The 20056-nt window shown below is 39.8% G+C and overlaps 1 protein-coding gene across 1 annotated transcript in view; it reads right to left on the bottom strand.

Moving 5' to 3' along the window:
• Positions 1 to 364: 364 nt before the first annotated feature.
• The window catches only part of LOC126382378 (zinc transporter 1-like), a 70415-nt gene continuing 50723 nt past the window's right edge, over positions 365 to 20056 (bottom strand). Inside the window, exons 6-10 of the mRNA XM_050032213.1 lie at positions 18207 to 18319; positions 11286 to 11409; positions 8782 to 8877; positions 1284 to 1426; positions 365 to 606 (exon numbers count right to left, since the gene is read on the bottom strand). Of these exons, the coding sequence (XP_049888170.1) occupies positions 561 to 606; positions 1284 to 1426; positions 8782 to 8877; positions 11286 to 11409; positions 18207 to 18319 (522 nt within the window). The 3' untranslated portion in view covers positions 365 to 560. The remainder of the gene's footprint in view (positions 607 to 1283; positions 1427 to 8781; positions 8878 to 11285; positions 11410 to 18206; positions 18320 to 20056) is intronic.

Genomic DNA, 20056 nt, shown 5'->3' with positions numbered 1-20056 from the left:
TTCAAAATATTACATTTCAACAATCTAAACGCACCATAATAGAGAAAATTCCACCTTACATCCTGATTTTTTGATACAACTGTCAAACGAATCACCCGTAAAAGACGTTTTGTAACAAATTGTCTTAAAGACTAAGTTAGACTTCTAACACAAAATACCTTGTTAGGTACTCACTTAGTAAAACTGTCAACAATTATACTTTTGGTATGAACCAACTTACACTCACATCTTAGCTATGAAACACTTGGCAATTTACTTAAATGTAAAAACACAATATTCGCTCACAAACGCATCTACCTCAAAATTTCGCCTAATCACAGTTGACTTGCATCACGCGATCGTACTATCGCCTGATTGGTTCAAATGTGAGTACGAAAAACGATCTCTTATTTGCCTAATTATATCCTATTGCTCCGTTTTGAACCTGTAGAATTAGTTTTCACATGTAATTTTGTCTATAGTCGTCCGACATAGCACATAACCTAAGAGGTTGTGTTTCACAGTTGAGAGGTAGTGTTAGTGAGGAGTTACCGCGTGGCCGAGTTGAGTGCGATCGACGGTCAGACAGCCAGTCTACCGTCCACCATCGGCGACGGTAGCAGGGACCTGCAACGAGGAACAAGTATTAGATATAATAGGCTAGTTGGAGGAACCATAACTCATCTGCCAAATTTGACAACTCGCGCTTTGACATTTCCTCGTTAGCGTGTTAAGCCTGTTGTATGTTATTTGAATCCCCCTCTTAGTATAACAAAACCAGGTATGCTCAAAAGTGACAGCTCACATTTCAAGGTTAGCTCGGCTGACGTCATCCCACCCAGCGTTGCCATTTCGTAAAAAATAAATTAATCACTTTTAAATTTAAATTTTGAATTTATAGTAAAAGATTTACTAACAGTTTTAATGATTTTTATTTATGTGACAAGTAATAATTAATAATAAAATTTACGTCTATGGAATGTTGGAGATACCAATTTAATGGTAACACTTAGGCCAGGCGCGCACTACGAGTTTTTCGTCGCGCGGCAGAAAAAAGCAGCGGCATAATGTCGCACTGTAATACTGTACCAAACAGTTTTAAATTGTATTGCGCGCACTTGACGGCAGAGCCACCGCAGCGGCGCAGTATTACAGTGCGACATTATGCCGCTGCTCTTTTCTGCCGCGGGGCGGAAAACTCGTAGTGCGCGCCTGGCCTTACCGCTAGCAATGGCGACTTGTCATAGGATTGAGCATATCTGGTTTTCTTATACCACGATTTGAATGAGATTGTGGTGGCTCACCCGCACTCGAGAGCGTCCAGATTCCTCGCAGCCTGTCCTTGAACGCCGGTGCCGATGTTGGAGCTGACGGACTCGGACCGCGAGCCCATGTTGCGCTGTCTACACAGGTACGGCGTTACGGCCGGCGAGGGTGTGCTTCGTTCCTGTAATATTGGTGCAGATTGGTTAATGGTATTTCCATCCTTCTCCACAAATACAAGCTCACACCCACAAGCGTAGCCTTGATGTATAAAAAAATGTTTCGGGGCCCTTTGGAAGGGTAAAGATTTTTCACATCAGAATTTTTACAAACCCTTTTTACAAACAATTACCCGTTGAAATGCCGTTATGGGACGAGAACGCGGTGGAAATTATGCTTTTGGGCCGATACTATTTAGTTTGCCATCGACACGATAAGAAAAAGACCCGTTGAAAGAAAAATACGTTGATGGAAATCCCGCAGCCCGCGATAACCGATGTAGGGTGTTGCCAACTTTTGAACGCAAGCTTTACGCGGGAAAAAAAGAAATTGCTTTCTTTGACTCGTCATTTGTGAATTAAAAAGAAATGGGAAGTTTTTATAGGTTTTGGCCCCTGTGGCCCGAGAGCCCAGTATAATCGCTAGGGCAGGTACCGCGGTAGCTACGACCCTGCTCACGACTGTATCCCAATATCAGGGGTAGTCAGAAGTACATGCATCGCAAGACCCCACACCTCACCGAGCTTTCTTTTAGGCCGACGTGATGAGCAGTTTATAATGGTCGAGTTAGCTGTGTTAGTGAAAACTGCACTTAAGATAAATTAATTAACTCTCCATAAAAAAGTATAAAATTAACTAAGCAAAGATTCTGATTCTGATCAAGAAGAAATGTCTAAAGCCAAAGCTAATATTTAGTTACATAATAACTATACACTTATTTTATCAATAACTAAAGTAATTTACGTAACAACACATCCAAAGTACTCTGATATTGATCTCATAACTGAAGTGGCCGACGCTATTATCTACCAACCAAAACTATGTCATCAGATTACAAGTATGTTACATTATAATCATTTACTAAATTGATCCTTTGACCAACAAGCCCTACGGCAAACAAATTATATGAAGTCATCAAAAAATTACTTATAAAAGAATATAGACCATAGAATTACTATGGTTTTTTTATGTGATAATAACTAGTGCTCGTTAATGCCATCAGTTTTTTAAATCAATACCCACATAACTAAACTAACAATTTAATGCCTAAAGGGGTGGGCAGACCCAAAGAAGTATTCAAAGACAACTTTTGATACGAAGTCTTAGATATGGTGAATCTTAAAGCGGTATTATTAAACTAATCTCAGGTCCGAGACTGCCCTCAAGATGAATGTGACAGTTCTTATATAAAAACAGGGACTTGAAGATGGTCTTGAAGGCAGTCTTAGCTGAGATTATTAATAGCACCCTTATAGTTATAATAAGACAGAATGTCCTGTGTGCAATTCAAATTCAAAAATATCTTTATTCAGTAGGTAACATAGTTACACTTTGAATCGTCAATTTTTACATAACGAATGTCTCATCCGCCTAAAACTACTGCAGCTTCTCACAACCTGTATAGCCGGGGAAAAGAAGCTGCAAGAAAAACCTCGGCACAGGGCCCTAGACGTTCTTTAAAAAAATAAAAATAAACATATGTTACACAAAACATATATTATGTTATGCCACACAATGTCAAAAAACGTCTAAACTTTGTCTATGTGTGTGTGTATTATTTTTAAATTGTTTTTTAATATTGTGTGATTACAATTGTAGTTGAATGTAATGTATTTCTTTATGTATTTTTAATTCGTGTCTAATAAAACGTTTTGTACAATCACAAACATTAATATGTATACATTTTAGTACCATGTCATATTAACTTTTATGACAAATAGAACTGTAACTTTCACTAAATATCAAATATGTTAATGCAACAGGGTTCTAAAGTGGATACATGGTATTGCTCATGACTATACTTAGAGAAAATATTTTGCTTTAATTGTGTCAATATGGATTTTTACCTCCTCTTATCTCCGTATTCCTATAAAATCCGTAAGACAATTTCTTTGATAACTCTTCAATATTCAATCCAACAATGACTACTCAAAACTATTACAAATTCAACACGTTTCTACAGCCTACTTGATAGACATAACAACATGGCGATTACCTTTGAGGCTTCGAACGTTTCAAATTGGTGTAATTTCCATAGCAAACAAATGTCAGTGCATATACTGCAATCCATATCGCCCTTGACATGTGTCGTCTGCAGTGGTATAAGCAATCATACGTGAATGGCCAGGAAATGTCGACTTTGTGATTATGCGATCAAAAGAAAGTTAAGTAGCAGAACGAAATTGGTTAGAAGTAGTGTTCTTTTAGAAAAGAAATGTCGTGTTTCAACAGCCTGCGTGGTCTAGCGGTTAGAGCGTTAGGCTCACGATCTGGAGGTCCGGGTTCGATTCCCGATGGGGACATTGTCGAAATCACTTTGTGAGACTGTCCTTTGTTTGGTAAGGACTTTTCAGGCTTGAATCACCTGATTGTCCGAAAAAGTAAGATGATTCCGTGCTTCGGAGGGCACGTTAAGCCGTTGGTCCCGGCTATTAGCCGTAAAAACACCTCCATCAACCCGCATTGGAGCAGCGTGGTGGAGTATGCTACATGCTCCCTCCGGTTGATTGAGGGGAGGCCTGTGCCCAGCAGTGGGACGTATATAGGCTGTTTATGTTATGTATGTTTGTCGTGTTTCAACTAGAAATAAGCTGAACCTTTTGTCTGTCTTGTGTTAGGCTAATTGTTTTTATATCCTGTTCTGTGTATAATAAACAATTAAATAAAAGATTTATTTATTTCATATTTAGCTGTTTACCTCTCTGGTCAAATGGTTAGAGCGTTGAGCCCACGATCCGGAGATTTGGGTTCGATTCCCAATGAATACATTATCGAAATCACTTTGTGAGACTGTCCTTTGTTTGGTAAGGTTAAGGCAGGCTTGAATCACCTCCGCCCTGTAGTTCCGGGCGCAAGAATAGGGCTACGGTACCCCCTGCCTGTCGTAAAAGGCGACTGAAAGGGAACACTGGAGACCGTGAGTGGTAAGGGCGGGGGCCCGAGCCGCTCTTCATACGGTCTCCGGGAGGGACGGCAATGTGACATGGCCTCGCATTGCCGTAAAACTGGGACGGCGTAGGGGTGGGGACCTACCCCGGGACGCACTTTTTATAGCAGGCGCGAGGGAAGCACCGGTGCGTTCGTTAGAGATCCCGGAGCTTCCCGACATGCGCAGCAGAGGGCCATCGGAGGGGTTTTAGTCGGTAAGAGTTCGACATAACCTCGTCGCTCCCCCGGGTGGCGAGGTATCCATGAGGATTTCCCCTTCGTAACAAAAAAAAAAGGCTTGAATCACCTGATTGCCCGAATAAGTAAGATGGTTGCGTGCTTCGAGGGCACTTTAAGCCGTTAGTCCGGGTTATTAGCCGTAAAACACCTTCACCAATGCGCAGTGGAGCAACACTTGACGGGAGAAATAGGCAGTTTGTATCCTCATTTCATCATCACCAGCCCATTAACGTCCCCACTGCTGGGGCACGGGCCTTCCCTATGGATGGATAGGGAGATCGGGCCTTAAACCACCACGCGGGCCCAGTGCGGATTGATGGTTATTAACGACTGCTAATGCAACCGGGACCAACGGCTTAACGTGCCTTCCGAAGCACGGAGGAGCTCGAGATGGAAACTTTTTTTTTGTGGTCACCCATCCTATGACCGGCCTTTGCGAAAGTTGCTTAACTTCAACAATCGCAGACCGAGCGCATTTACCGCTGCGCCACCGAGCTCCTCATTTAAAGAATTTAAATACAATAAGAGTTGAGTTACTTGGAGTTATATCAGATAAGACAGAGTATGTCAATATTATATTCCGACACGTGCCTGCTTTAATAGCGTTTAAATACAATACAAAACGTACATTACACTTATACATACAACATACATGAATAAGACAACGCCTATTTCCGATGGAGTAAGCAAAACGGAATTCGTTTTACTACTATCCTGACACATTGTAACGGCCTCCGTGGTCCAGGGGTTGAGCGTTGTGCACACAATCCGGAGGTCCTGTGTTCGAATCCCGGTGGGGACAAATCACAAAAATCACTTTGTGATCCCTAGTTTGGTTAGGACATTACAGGCTGATCACCTGATTGCCCAAAAGTAAGATGATCCGTGCTTCGGAAGGCACGTTAAGCTGTTGGTCCCGGTTACTAATTACTGACGTAAGTACGTAGTCGTTAAATGAGTCGTGTCAGGGGGCTATGGCGGTTCAGTAATAACCCTGACACCAGGGTTGATGAGGTTGGTAATCCACCTCACAACCCACACGATAGAAGAAGAAGACTTTGTAATATCTTTGGCGAGAATATGCCACATTTATATAACCATCCTCCTAGCATTATCCCATTTCTCACACGGTCCGCTTACCTAACCTGAAGATTTGACAGATCTGTTTTTTTACAGCGACTGCCTGTCTGACGTTAAGAGGAAAACCAGCCCAATACAGGTTAGGTTAGGTTAGGTATGCGAATACCTCGGAAAATGCATTTGTCGGGATTGTGGATTTCCTCACGATGTTTCCTTCACCGCTGAACACGATGATCGAAACATGAATTCTCCTCCACACACATCTCCACATACCTCCGAAAATGCATTTCTCGGGAATGTGGGTTTCCTCACGATGTTTTCCTTCACCGCTGAGCACGTGAACCACGTGATAATCATTTATGATCCAAACATGAATTAGAAAACAAATTCGTCACATTGGTTTAGGACTGTGCTGGAGTCGAATCTGCGACCTCAAAGTGAGAGGCGTCATATTTATAATGAATAATATTATAAAATCCGAGATAGCCCTGTGTGGAGAATGCGAGACAGCGTACTTAGTGTCTCTGGTTCTAACGTCGATTCGGGCTCTGTTGGCAACATTCAAAAAAATTTCATTTATTTTTATGTTGGCAATACTTTTTCTCTCTTCTTCTAATAACATGTAACTTTGTGTGTCTCGGTCAAAAATACATCGCGGTCAACTCAATCGCTGTATTCTTTACCATCTTCTACACACCAGCCAGAGAACATCAACATCTGCGTGCGACAGGCTCCAAACCACTGAATTCGACTTTATCCACAAATAAAAAATAAACCAGGGATGAACTGTTTACGTATTTCACAGCCAGGTAAAGTTCAGTCGAATTGTATGATAATTGAATTCAATTTTGCTTGTCTGTCAAATACTTTTGCGATGCAAAATTCCACTTGATACTAATTCAGAATCATGGTCTGAATCACCCCCCTTAGTATTCGTTACGATGACACTAACACCCTGTATACACCTGTGACTACTGCCTGCCTATGTTACATAATATATACTGACCTTATAAGAAGAAATTCTATTAGATTATGCAACAGCAGTACGGTAAAGTTCTTTACGTGACATTTCTAAGAATGTCACATTTAACCACCTACTTGCGACTTCAAACAACATAAGTCATGCAATGTTTGAGTTGGAATATTATATTGTTATGTGACTTGTATGACGTAGGTAAATTGTATAATAATATTTCTGCTACACTTTAGTGATGTAAGATGGAATGTTGTAAAAAGATTGAATTATTGTCACAGAAAACAACGATAATATACTAAGTATTACTCATCACCATCATCAATTTAAGAGCCCCGCTCTTGTCGGTGCAGCATTTTCCTCCATGCTACTTTTTAGGGAAAAATAGGGCAGTGGTTTCCGTCTTGCCTTCCGCCCCAAGTATTACTAGATAGAATAAAATCGGTTGGCTTAATCTTGACTTATACATCACTACGCAAATGAACGTCACAACACTGGCTTCCGTATTTTGACAGATCTAATCCGTAAAGTGCATTGAAGCTATTGTAAAATATTATCAACCAACCAACACGAGCTTGAAGCGAGCTTGGTTTACCTCCCCAAGTCATAGAATATGGAATAATACTAGGCATAGAACGGCAACTCTCCGCTCCCCACCAGCGGCTTATATGTATAGGTTTACCTCACCCCTCGGTCTTACTTTAGTCTTCAATCGTATGGGCGTCAGACGTCACACATAGATGCGCTTGTACGATAACGTCAATATGTAGTGTCTGTGTAAAACGAGGTTTTTTGTAAACCTGGGTGTGACCCGGTTTAAAACTCGATCACCCTCTTTAAAAATTCACTGTGGTAATATTTAACAGATAAAAAAAGTAATTTCGCGGAATCCTGGTGGCTTTACTACGGGACCCCTGGGTTCCGCAAAGCTCACTTTGGGAATCGCTTTCAGATCTAACCTAGTCAAATTACAGATGTAAGTTTATGTATGATACATGTTTTGTCTAAAACCTACATGTGCGCCTGTGTCATATAAAAATCTATCTACAGAAATTAAAATCCGCTCAGGAGAAAATATTTTACTATTTTTATACATTTTACAATATACACAACAGTTGAGGCCCACATCGTTACAACATGACTTTAAAACAACAACGTAACAATAACAATTAAAACGTTTTACAAAAATTTCCACTTTACACTTCTTCCAAGACTTGATTGTTTTTAGATAAAACTGAAGATCTCCGGATCTCCTTGAAAAAGATTATCGAACCCTTATCGTTTCTAAACTGAAAAACTGCAATTGAAAGAAAAAATGTTGCTATACGACAAAAAAGAAAAATAATTGGTCTACGTCGATTTTCGATTAGGTAAAAACAAATCGACAAAGAAGTTTGACTTTCGAACTTGTGCTAACGATATCAATATAATCTAAAAATTAAATTGGGCTTTGGTTTTCCAGTACTAATTAATCAGTTTTCCAACACTACTTTGAAATACGTCACATACACAGGATCACGCCCATTTTCCATAAAAATTGAACCCTTCATTGTTTTTCAGTTTTTTTTGTCGCGAGTTGAGTGACCGCCTCTATGGCTAGAGTAATCGGGTTGTCAGGATCGTAACGTTCTTCGCCTGACGCGCATCTAAACCCCCATGGATTTATGGGTTCTACAGGAAAAGGTAGTGGGTTGTAGGTTCGTTTAGGGCAGTGGTTCCTAACCTGGGGGTAATTACCCCCTCAAGGGTAAAACGGAGATTCTAGGGTAACACGGGATGGCACGAAATAGTATTATAACTCTTGTTACATTAAGCCAGAAACGGTCTGAATGTTGAGCATGACACGAGATGCGCGTTGAGTGAAACCGAACCTAATATTGTCAAACTTGCGAATGCAAAGCAATTTCAACCTTCACACTAATTAACTCCGAGATTTATATATTACTTGACTAGTTACCTAAACGTGCATTTTCTTACTTACATAATAAACATATGTTATTCGTTTAGGGGTAAATTCAATTTCCATGCTTGTTCACAGGGGTAGTGACATTAAAAAGGTTAGGAACCACTGGTTTAGGGTGTATGTGGTTGTTACTAACCTGCTGGTTGGGCCCGCAGCACGTGGCGTTGTGGCAGAGGTCGTTGGGCGGGCAGTGCAGCGCGCACGGCGCCTCCGCTGACGCACCGCTTATCACCTGCACACAACACACGAGTACTTTACATAAAACATAAACAGCCTATATACATTCCACTGCTGGGCACAAACCCCCCAATCAACCGGAGGAGGTATGGAGCTTACTTCACCACGCTGCTCCACTGCGGCTTGGTGGATGTGTTTTACTGCTAATAGCCGAGACGTACGGCTTAACGTGCCGGTGATTCAAGCCTGCGATATCCTTACCAAACAAAGGACAGTATCACAAAGTGGTTTTGACAATGTCCAGACCTCCAGGCCGTGAGCCCAACGCTCTCACCACTAGACCAAAGGGGCAAACAGCTCCGATGAACGGATCGAACGGATCTTACGAACAATCATGTTTATTATTCGTATCTCTGATGCATCTATCTAATTATTATAATTAATCAAACAAAGCAGATTCTTGTTACAGCTCCAGTTAGACAATATTCCACAAACAGCTATTTCAGTGTAACAAGTAATACTACTTCAAACATCGACAAGTTAGCAGAGACTCTTGGCAAAACCTTTTGAAAGATTACACGGAACTGTAACCAACCTGATTACATTAACTGGAAGTAAGATCAAATAATGATAACAGAATTCTACTTGGAATTTTACAAGGATAAATGCACGTCTGTAATTCCCAATGTGGTGGGCAGAGCCACAGGATGCCGTACCACAGGGCCACAGTGACTGTACAGGCGGGTTAAAATGGCCACATCGAAGAAATTCATCTAAGAAAGCAATATTTGAAATTGGCATTTAGTAAGTGCGCAATGCAAACAAATGTCAAATATAGTACATTGTTTTAAGTTTACGCGGTTATTATCATAATTAAAACACATAATAACGGGTTCATCCCGTGATCATGGCACTTGCAACAGTGTCGAAATATCGGGAGTCTCATATCCCCATTTAAACGCGGTAAGAACCCGTTATTATGTGTTTTAAATGTCAAATAGCAATATTTCTTAGATGAATTGCTTCGATGTGGCCATTTTAACCCGCTCTGTAAGTACTCACTTGTTACAAGAAATTTAACAAAGTTGTATTTGAATCGCGCTATCTGATGCAGATACTGCATATCTCTAACACAATCATGCAATTACAGATAATGTTATAACTTGAGTACATTGTCAATTACATGGACACGTGTCCCGTTATTTCCTCGCAAGGATTTTTTGTAATGGGGTGGGCAGAGCCACAAGTAATCAAAGACAACTTGCAGCCACTGTTGATACGAAGTCCAAAGATGGATATGATGAACCTAAGATAAGGGATCAGCCTATCGCCCATAACATTAGTCCATCATGTTAGAGGACACAATCCCTCTGTCGGTTTTTACGACATGCCCGGGAAGAGAAGCAGCTGAACGTGTTCTATGTTTTTTATATGCTCCCAGAACAGCATAGAAGCCCACCCCATTAGGGATTACGGGCGTGAGTTTATGTATGTATGTATGTATGTATGATTTTTTGTAACAAACAATCGTTTACCTTATACTGGGCAAATATAGGGTTCCATCTTCTTTTTCTCCCATGTGGATTGTGAAAACAATTAGCGACCTCACCAATCCCCATGTCAGGGTTACTGATGAGCCGCTAAAGGCATCTGACATGGTTCATATAACGACTAGGGTAAGGCTGCCAGTTGGTTAGACCATTTTTGACATTTGTGATAACGTCACAACTCATTATTTCATACAAATTTCATTGTCATGGTTTGACGTGTCAAAGTATGCAATCCAGATTCTATGTTATCATCTACCCTATATTCAAAACGGCAATTGTTTTGGATATCGTATGTATTTGAATAGCGTTGCTCCTGTTTGTTTTGTTTGATACTATACACCTCTGCCTACCCCCTCGGGGATACAGGCGTGATGCTGGTAGCAATTTTTTTCTGATATACGATCGGTGTTACTACTATAAGCAGCTTTTTGCTCAGCAGTTAATGGCCTTGACCAGTGATCGGGATAGGAAGTGCCATTTGCGAGATTTATCTTAACATGGATATGCCTCTGAAATATCGAATCTCGAAACACAATATTCGAAATTTTATTAGACATTTATGTATTTTTATTTTGTGCATTATTTTAGTACCTCATTTGTATGTTACTTATTTGTTTTTTGTTTATAATGTTTTATCACGCTTTTATTTTATTTATTCAAGTATTTTTGTCTAAACTATTTGTCTGGATCAACAAACATTCATATTTATAATACTAGTAGGTCTGTTCTTAAGAAATCTCAAACAGTTTACTGTTATTTAAAATACCAAGAAGACAATATTATAATGTAACGTAATCTCGCAACCTCAAAAATCTCGTTGTCATATCCATATTAACTAAAACATTCAGGGTTATTGACCTCAAATGGCACTGACTATCCCGGTCACTGCTTGTAACATTATTTGTTGTGGTACCTCATTGCCATCTAGCGGCAGCTCGACGAACTCGGGCTGGATGGTGGTGGAGTGGATGCCCTCATTGTGGAAGAACTCCTTCACCTTCTCAGCTATCTTCATATACTCCGACAGGTTTCTACATCTGCAACACACACATACTTCATTACAAATTTATTTATACATAGTTGCCGTGCTAGCCTAGAGGCCTGTTTAATAAAACTTACAATTGTAAATTACAACGACAATATGATGTTCATTACGTAGCTAATATGAAACTGCAAAATATTCGTGATCACACACTCCGCAATGTACATCAAATTGTCATTGTAATTTACAATTGTAAGTTTTATTAAACAGGCCCCAGGAGGTAGAACGCTTGCCTTTTTTTATTTATTGATTTTATTTATTTATAAAGTACAACCACATCACATATATTAAAACATTTTACATATAAGGTTACGGTATTATGACTAATATATATGACAATTACGGCGTACATAACTTATACAATTAAGGATACTTAAGTATTTAAAAATAAAGTAAAATTAAAATTACACAACAAACTTAAAAATTAGAAATTAGAAAGATATAAGTATAAGTAAAAAAAGTAAAATATACGCTCTTGCTTGCCTCTCACTTTGAGGTCGCATGTTCGAATCCAGCACAGCCCTAAACCAATGATTGTCGAATTTGTTTTCGAATTCATGTTTGGATCATAAATTATTATCACGTGCTCAGTGGTGACGGAAAACATCGTGAGGAAACCCACATTCTCGAGAAATGCATTTTCGGAGGTATGTCACCTCACCCGTATTGGGCTGGTTCTTCGCGGGTTGGAAGGTCAGACAGGCTGTCGCTTCTGTAAAAAACCGGACCTGTCAAATCTTCAGGTTCTTCAGGAACCTGTGAAAAACGGGATAATGCTAGGGGGATGACGAGTTGTTCCCCGCGAGCACGCCTGCGTTATCCTGGCCAACCATAAAGGGATATAGAGTTGGTCAAGGTTCTAATGTTTAAACTTGCAAAATGACATTTCAATCCGTTCAGTTGTTTTAGTGTGCTGCGCGAACACATTCGAAAAATATAGTTTTATTATAAATAATAGATGTGATAACTCCTCTGCTGGCCTGGGAGTAAAACCAACATAGAATGTTCAAATCGGGGGCATGCAATAAAATAAAATTTTGGCCAAATATCGCATCTGGACACTTTATACAAATTATTATTATTATTGCGTATGCCAGACAAAAATAAAATATCCTGCCTGGATCATATATCAAGCTTCTTCTTCTTCTATCGTGTGGGTTGTGAGGTGAATTACCAACCTCATCAACCCTGGTGTCATGGTTACTATTGAGCCGCCAAAGGCCCCTGACATGGCTCATGTAACGACTACTTACTTACATCAGTAAGTTGTAACCGGGACCAACGGCTTAACGTGCCTTCCGAAGCACGGATCGTCTTACTTTCGGACAATCAGGTGATCAGCCTGTAATGTCTTAACCAAACTAGGGACCACAAAGTAATTTTTGTGATATGTCCCCACCGGGACTCGAACCCAGGACCTCCGGATCGTGAGCCCAACGCTCAACCACTGGACCACGGAGGCCGTCTATATCCAGCTTAAGATCCCCTAACCAGGTCTCTGCCGCATCCGTCACACAATGCAGCTCGGCTATGCCACCTGGGAACCGGTGTAGAGGGCACTCGTTCACTATGTGAGAGAGGGTTTGATCCGGGTGACCACATTCGCAGTATGGCGACTCCTTTAAGCCCCATTTATGTAGGTGATGGTTCGACTGTCCATGGTTGGTCCTACACCGGTTGTATACAAATGATTTGTTTTTATAGCACTCAAATGTGCTTAGGAAAACTCACAAAGAGAAAATTAAATCGAAAAAACTTGGCATAGTGATGGGTACATAGATCGAAAGAATTTCGCATGGACAGGAGGAGAACCCGGTGGTGCAATAGTTAACAAGCTCGTCATGGCTTGACTAGAGCTCCGGGTTCAAGTTCCGTCCGAGTGAGAATTTTTTGGATTTAATTTTCACTTAATACAAAAATCTCATTGTTACCGTATACAGTCTTGAGGAGCTCCGTGGCGGAGCGGTTAACGCGCTCGGTCTGCGACTGTTGAAGTTAAGCAACTTTCGCAAAGGCCGGGGTATATAATGGGTGACCACAAAAAAAATAAGTTTTCATCTCGAGCTCCGTGCTTCGGAAGGCATGTTAAGCCGTTGGTCCCGGCTGCATTAGCAGTCGTTAATAACCATCAATCCGCACTGCGCCCGCGTGATGGTTTAAGGCCCGATCTCCCTAACCATCCATAGGGAAGGCCTGTGCCCCAGCAGAGGGGCCGTTAATGGGCTGATGATGATGACCGTCTTACAGTGTTAGTTCGAGCGAGACAGACTGTCCACCCACGCTCCTCTTACTCCAAAAGACTAAAGTAAGACCCAGAGGGGGTGAGGTAAATATAGCACGGCGCTTGATACGAATTGGCGCGGGGTGAAGAGTTACCGTTCTATTAGTATTATTCTTTATTCTATGCCAATGAGAATAGCGGGATGATTAGCAGCCATTTTTGTTTTTAGACCAATCCAAGATTGTTTTTATAGCAGCTTAATGTTTCCTTGAACTCAATTTGACAACTAAAAATACAAGTTTTATTATTGGTTTGCATCCCAAAAACTAGAGCTTTTACGTATTTGCGGAATTTTACTAGTTCATTTTGATAAAACATTTATCAGACAACAAACATACCTACATTTATAATCCGACAAAATGCAAATGTAAATATACACAAAACATATCGGTCACTCTCTCTTGATTTAAACGTCTTTTAAATATACGAGCAAGGTTATACACATAGAGAAGAAAATAGTGAAAGATATATTGTGACAATTTATAGTTATAGACTCACTGAAGCCGGGCTAGTTCAGTTGAAAGAATGATTGACTCGCATCAAAAAATCACAAGTGCAAATCCAGCACATTTAGATCTTAAAATGATTATCATGTACTCAGGGGTGAGGGAAAACATCGTGAGGAAACCTTAGTATACTAACCCACCTGCATTCGAACTGACTTAGGGTTTTGTTTTCCTTTTCCTTGTTAGCTATTATCTTTATGTATCATTCTAGCCACTTTTCTTATTTTAATTTCTCTCCTACCTTTTCATTTATTGGCGGGAACTTGTTATTAGCATTGTCTCATGTATATTTAGTTCATTTAATGTATAATTAGTCTGTAAGTTCTACAAATTATATATATAAAAAAAAATCAAATAGCAATTGCTATTTGATGATGTGGCCTTTTAACCCACCGGATCTCTTCGGTATAGTCTTATCTTATCTAGCCTAAAGTGTCCCACTGCTGGGCAAAGGCCTCCCTCCATTTCTTCCAGGACTCTCTCTCCAGTGCTTCCTCCGGCCAGCCTTCCAGGTATAGTCATGGGCAATATAATGTCCCACTTTAAAACTCTGTCGCACTAACATATTTGACATTTAGTGAGACTTACAGTGCAATTTGTAAAAAAAAAAAAATGTGACATGGTACCACAATGTATGCATATTGATGCTTGTGACCGTACAAACAACCTAACCAACAGTGCAAGAAAATGAACGAGAAACCAATGAGTAAAACAAGTCACAGATTGTTAACCATAACAGTATGACTAACGTATTGAATCTCGTACTTGCCCGGATTGAATTTATAAACACGCATTCTAAGATATTTCGAATATTTTCATAACTTACTGAGGTTAAAAGACAATGTTTTTAACAAGCTATCATTTACCGATATTGTTATTTCAACAACATCGGTGTAATGTTAAATACTAAGATGAGCTGGCAAAGGTTGATAACGATGTATACGAATGCCAAATGTGGTAGTTCACCACTAGAATAGGCTAGTTTCTAACTAGTCAAATCAATTACTTTTTAATAAACGTCAAAACACGAAATTACTGTGGAATTTGTTTGAAAAAGCAATCTGTGACGTCATAGAAAAACGTGACAAAATGTCATAAATAAGTTAAATAGAAAAAAGAAAAGCTTTTTGCCACCTTTAGATCTCTGTCTGTATGTAGTAATCAGAATTTCATATTTTACGTTTGACCTAGGAAACTGCCCAATTATTTGTAGCTATTTAAAATGGAGGTTTGAGGTATGAGGTTATGTATTTCTTTCGTAACATACATAAATAGCTTATATACGTCCCACAGTTGGGCACAGGCTTCCTCATGATGAACCGGGAGATTGTAGAGCATGTTCCACCACGATGCTCCTGTGTTCTTAACGGCCAGCCCAACGCTCTAACCATTAGACCACGGAGACTACATCTTTAACGATACCAAAACGCAAGCATAACACGATTAAAACGTTTTACAACGACATTCTTAAAGTATGAGTTTTCGTATCTAATCCATTTATCGCATATATCGTCGATACACTTAATAAAAAAGAAAAGTTCAACAGCCTGCACACGAGACAAAGACCAGCTGGAGTGGTGCCAAAAGACATTTATTTTGAAAGTTTTTCAAATACACGGGTTTCCAGGCCGCGTCTATCACTTTATTACCTCGTGGTAAACCGAAAATTTGCTAGAATTCTAGTTTTTATACTGTGTTGATGATTGTGATTTGTGCTACCCCGAATAGGATTGGCGTGGGGTTAAGCGTGTGAGATAGTCTGGTATCTAGGACACATACCATGACAGATATCGTCTGCTTCAAGTTATAGTAGACGCGTAGGAAGGCCGCGGATGACATGGTTAGACAATATTATGGAGTAGACAAAGGTGGCGACGGTCGACGAGCTATTCAGTGAGCTGATCGCCATTCTCCAGTAATTCTTCTTCTAGCCTGTGGGTTGTGAGGTGGATTACCAACCCCATCAACCCCGATGTCAGGGTTACTATTGAGCCGCCAAAGGCCCCTGACATGGCTCATGTAGCGACTACTTACTTACATCAGTAAATAGTAACCGGGACCAACAGCTTAACGTGCCTTCCGAAGCACGGATGTAATGATAAGAGAGTACATGCAAGTCTGTTTCGTTGTGATTGTTAACATAATATTAGCATTGTTTTGTTTCACATCGGATCATTGTGATGATATACCTACTAGTCCTTATCACAATGCACTAAAAAGACTTAGCTTATCAAGTGCGTAGGTGTATCACCCTATAAACTACAGCTATTCTGGATTAAATTTTAATATTCATTATGTTTTGAGGGAGCTAAACTTTATAATAAGTTATCATCGCATATTAAAGCATACTGCTTCACTGGGTCTACTTCTCAAACAGTCTATTTCTCATTTTGACTACTTTTCGTGGAGACAACTTCGCAAATCGCCTACTTATCAAACAGTCTATTTCGCATTCCGCCTACTCTCAAAGAGACCACTTCGCAAACTACCTACTTGTCAAAGAACGAACAAAGTACTGATAAATAGAAAATTATTCATTACGTTTTGAATTATATTATTTTTATTAACCAAACAAACTTAAAATGAAATTAAACTTAAATTGTAATGTAATAACAAAGAAAAACTTAAAAACACTAATTAAATTTTAATCGCATATAAACAGTTTTTTGTAAATATTCTATAATTGTTATTTCGTTAGCTTCTAATTGGCACACGTGTTTTTCTAATTTTTGATCAAATTGTATATCACAGTTCTTGCGGTTTTTTTTTAAAGGGTGGAACAAACATCTTTGAATTTGAAAATCGAAATGTTTTGCCTCTTTGCGCAGTTTATGAACAAATGAGAAGAAAGTTGGCTTTTTAGGTATCCTGGCATTGAGACGCCTATGCCAACCTTCTAGAATATTTGTTGTACGATGCAATTGGTGTGCACAACTCAGGATCTCCGCAGAAACTTTTCTCAGCCACTGGGATTCAAAGTAAATTTTGAACTCCATAATCGGATTATGTTATTAACTGTCCGAAGATGACATTAAAGAAAAAAGTAGTCAGTTTGCGAAGTAGTTCAATTGAAAAGTAGGCGGAATGCGAAACAGACTGTTTGCTAAGTAGGCAGTTAGCGAAGTAGTCAAACAGAGAAGTGGGTAATGATGCGAAATAGACAGTTTGAGAAGTAGACCCCTGGCGCCGGAGGGAATGTTTTCAAATCCCGTAAACATATCATGTGTTCCAGATAGTAAATCTTGTAATGGTAAGTAACCAAATGAATTTCTTCTTTACATCTACCAGCATAGATGTACACATAATAATTTTGTTACTACCTACCCGTCTTACTCCACGCTTGTAAACAATGTTAGCTAGCCGACGTCTATTTTTTTTTTGCAATTATATTTATTTTAAAATACTTAGTTCTCAAGGTTGGACATGAGTTGAGCGTTGGGCTCACGATCTGGAGGTCCTGGGTCCGAATCCCGGTGAGGACATATCACAAAAATCACTTTGTGATACCTAGTTTGGTTAAGATATTACAGGCTGATCACCCGATTGTCCGAAAGTAAGACGATCCGTGCTTTGGAAGGCACGTTATGCCGTTGGTCCCGGTTACTACTTACTGATGTAATTACGTAGTCGTTACATGAGTCATGTCAGGCCTTTGGCGGCTCAATAGTAACCTTGACACCAGGTTTGACGAGGTTGGTAATCCACCTCAAACTACCTCGATGAACCCACCTGAACTAAAACACTTTTCTCACAAAGGAAAAAACACCACAGTATTTTTGTGACTCTATCGTAACGTTTTTAAGAAACAGAGTGGCATACCTACTTATTTTTTTTATTTTTTCGCATATGTTAACCAACCCCATTACACCAATTGCAGTGTGAAGTCGTTCCCCGGCGCGGGGTACAAGGGCGGCTCAATAGTAACCCTGACACTAGGATTGATGAGATTAGTATTCCACCTCACAACCCACACGATAGAAAGAAGATCATAAACAACTTACTCACCTAATATGCGCACTGGCGATGATCCTGTCTCCTGCGAGCTGCCACACGTGGAACTCATGCACTGCCAGTACCCCGTCTACCTTCTCCAGCAGTCTTCTCTGGATGGCATCCACCTGGGAAGAGATATGGCAATGTAGACATCATTACTTTTTTGTTTAAGAATAGAACCTATCACGTTGGCCTAACAGTAAGTTCGGTGACGCGTTGGTACGGTCATGAGTACTAATATACACTTTGAAACCATGTCACATTATTTTTTTTGACAAATAAAACCGTAAGAGTCATTAAATGTCAAATATGATAGTGCGACAGGGTTCTAAAGTGGGTACATAATATTGCTCATGACTTTACTTAGTTCATCTAGCGATAGATGTACTTATGGCTCTCCAAATGGTATATAGTCGTGAGCAGAGTGCTGATGAAATAATATATGCCGTTCCCGGCAGCAAAAAGGCACAAAAGTTATGTAAAAAGAGCTTTATTCCGCAACCTGTAGTTAAATCAGAGCACAAGAAAGTACAATAAAAAAAAAAGCAGCCAGTGTCCTTACTTCTTCTATCTCATCAACATTTTACCTCATCAACACTGGTGTCAGGGTTATTATTGACCCACCAAAGGCCCCTAACATGGCTCGTGTAACGACTACATACTTACATCAGTAAATAGTAACCGTGACCAACGGCTTAACGTGCCCTCCGCACGGATCATCTTACTTTTTGGACAATCAGGCGATCAGCCTGTAATGTCCTAACCAAACTAGGGATCATAAAGTGTCCTTACTATTAAAGAATTTTAAAACAGGAACATTCGCTGGTCATAAGCTTATTTATGTTTGGAACTTCGTACGAGTAAGTATCTACAAGTGGTATTCAACGATCTCGTGGCTCTGCCCACCCCATTAGGGCTTAAGAGTTTATTTATGTATGTATATGAAGTGCTGAAGTGGCATGAAGACCACCACGTTAAGGACGTAACACCTGGACAAATAACACGTCAATGCAGCTCTCATTCCTTATCATGTGCCAACAACGTGGTGTACCCGATTGACCGGTCGACCGATTGAACGAACGGGATACACCCGGCTGTTTTGTGGTGACTGGTACTCAGCCGGTGCTAACTAAGAACAACATATGGCAGGTAAACAATAGTTCAATGGTAACCCTGACACCAGGGTTGATGGGGTTGGTAATCCACCTCACATCCCACACGATAGTAGAAAAAGATCACAGATTGATAATAACAGTGACAATGTTATAACAATGGCTATATATAGATGAACGGACCCAAAACAGAGCCTTGGATCTCATAACATAAATATGTGTTTTTCAAGTTAGTAATGCAAATACATGTATGAACTGTGGATGTGTTATTCGTAAAATAAAGTAGAACAACACAAAAGATAAAAAAATAAGAAAATGTAGTGACGACAATTGAGAAAGGGATTGAGGTTAGGACATGTAGAGAGAATGAATGAAAGTAGACTTACGAAAAAGTTTTATGATACGGGTGTATCTAACTAATTGGTAGAGTAGGAAGAGGATCCAGGATGTTTCCGAGACTTAAAATCTCAAAACGAATACCACTGAATGTATTCTTTCAGCGAAAGCAGTCTCTAACAGATTGCTTGATGGTAACTTATACATAAGAAATGCCTTCTAGAAAATTCTCAGTAACTGTTATGCTAGAATATTCGACGATCGAGTGAAACTTTAAGTAGTATATAAGGCATTTACGCTGCCTACTAGCAGTTAGTTCACCCGAAATCTATCAATTTTAAATGAATGACTTCTAATGCTAATTAATAGCCACTAGAACATGATGAAAACAAAAACTTGTTTACTATAACTAAG

Source organism: Pectinophora gossypiella, chromosome 4, assembly GCF_024362695.1.
Source record: "Pectinophora gossypiella chromosome 4, ilPecGoss1.1, whole genome shotgun sequence".
Classification (NCBI taxonomy): Eukaryota; Metazoa; Arthropoda; class Insecta; order Lepidoptera; family Gelechiidae; genus Pectinophora; species Pectinophora gossypiella.
Note: the sequence above shows the minus strand (reverse complement) of the source record. Positions and strands in the feature narration are given on the sequence as shown.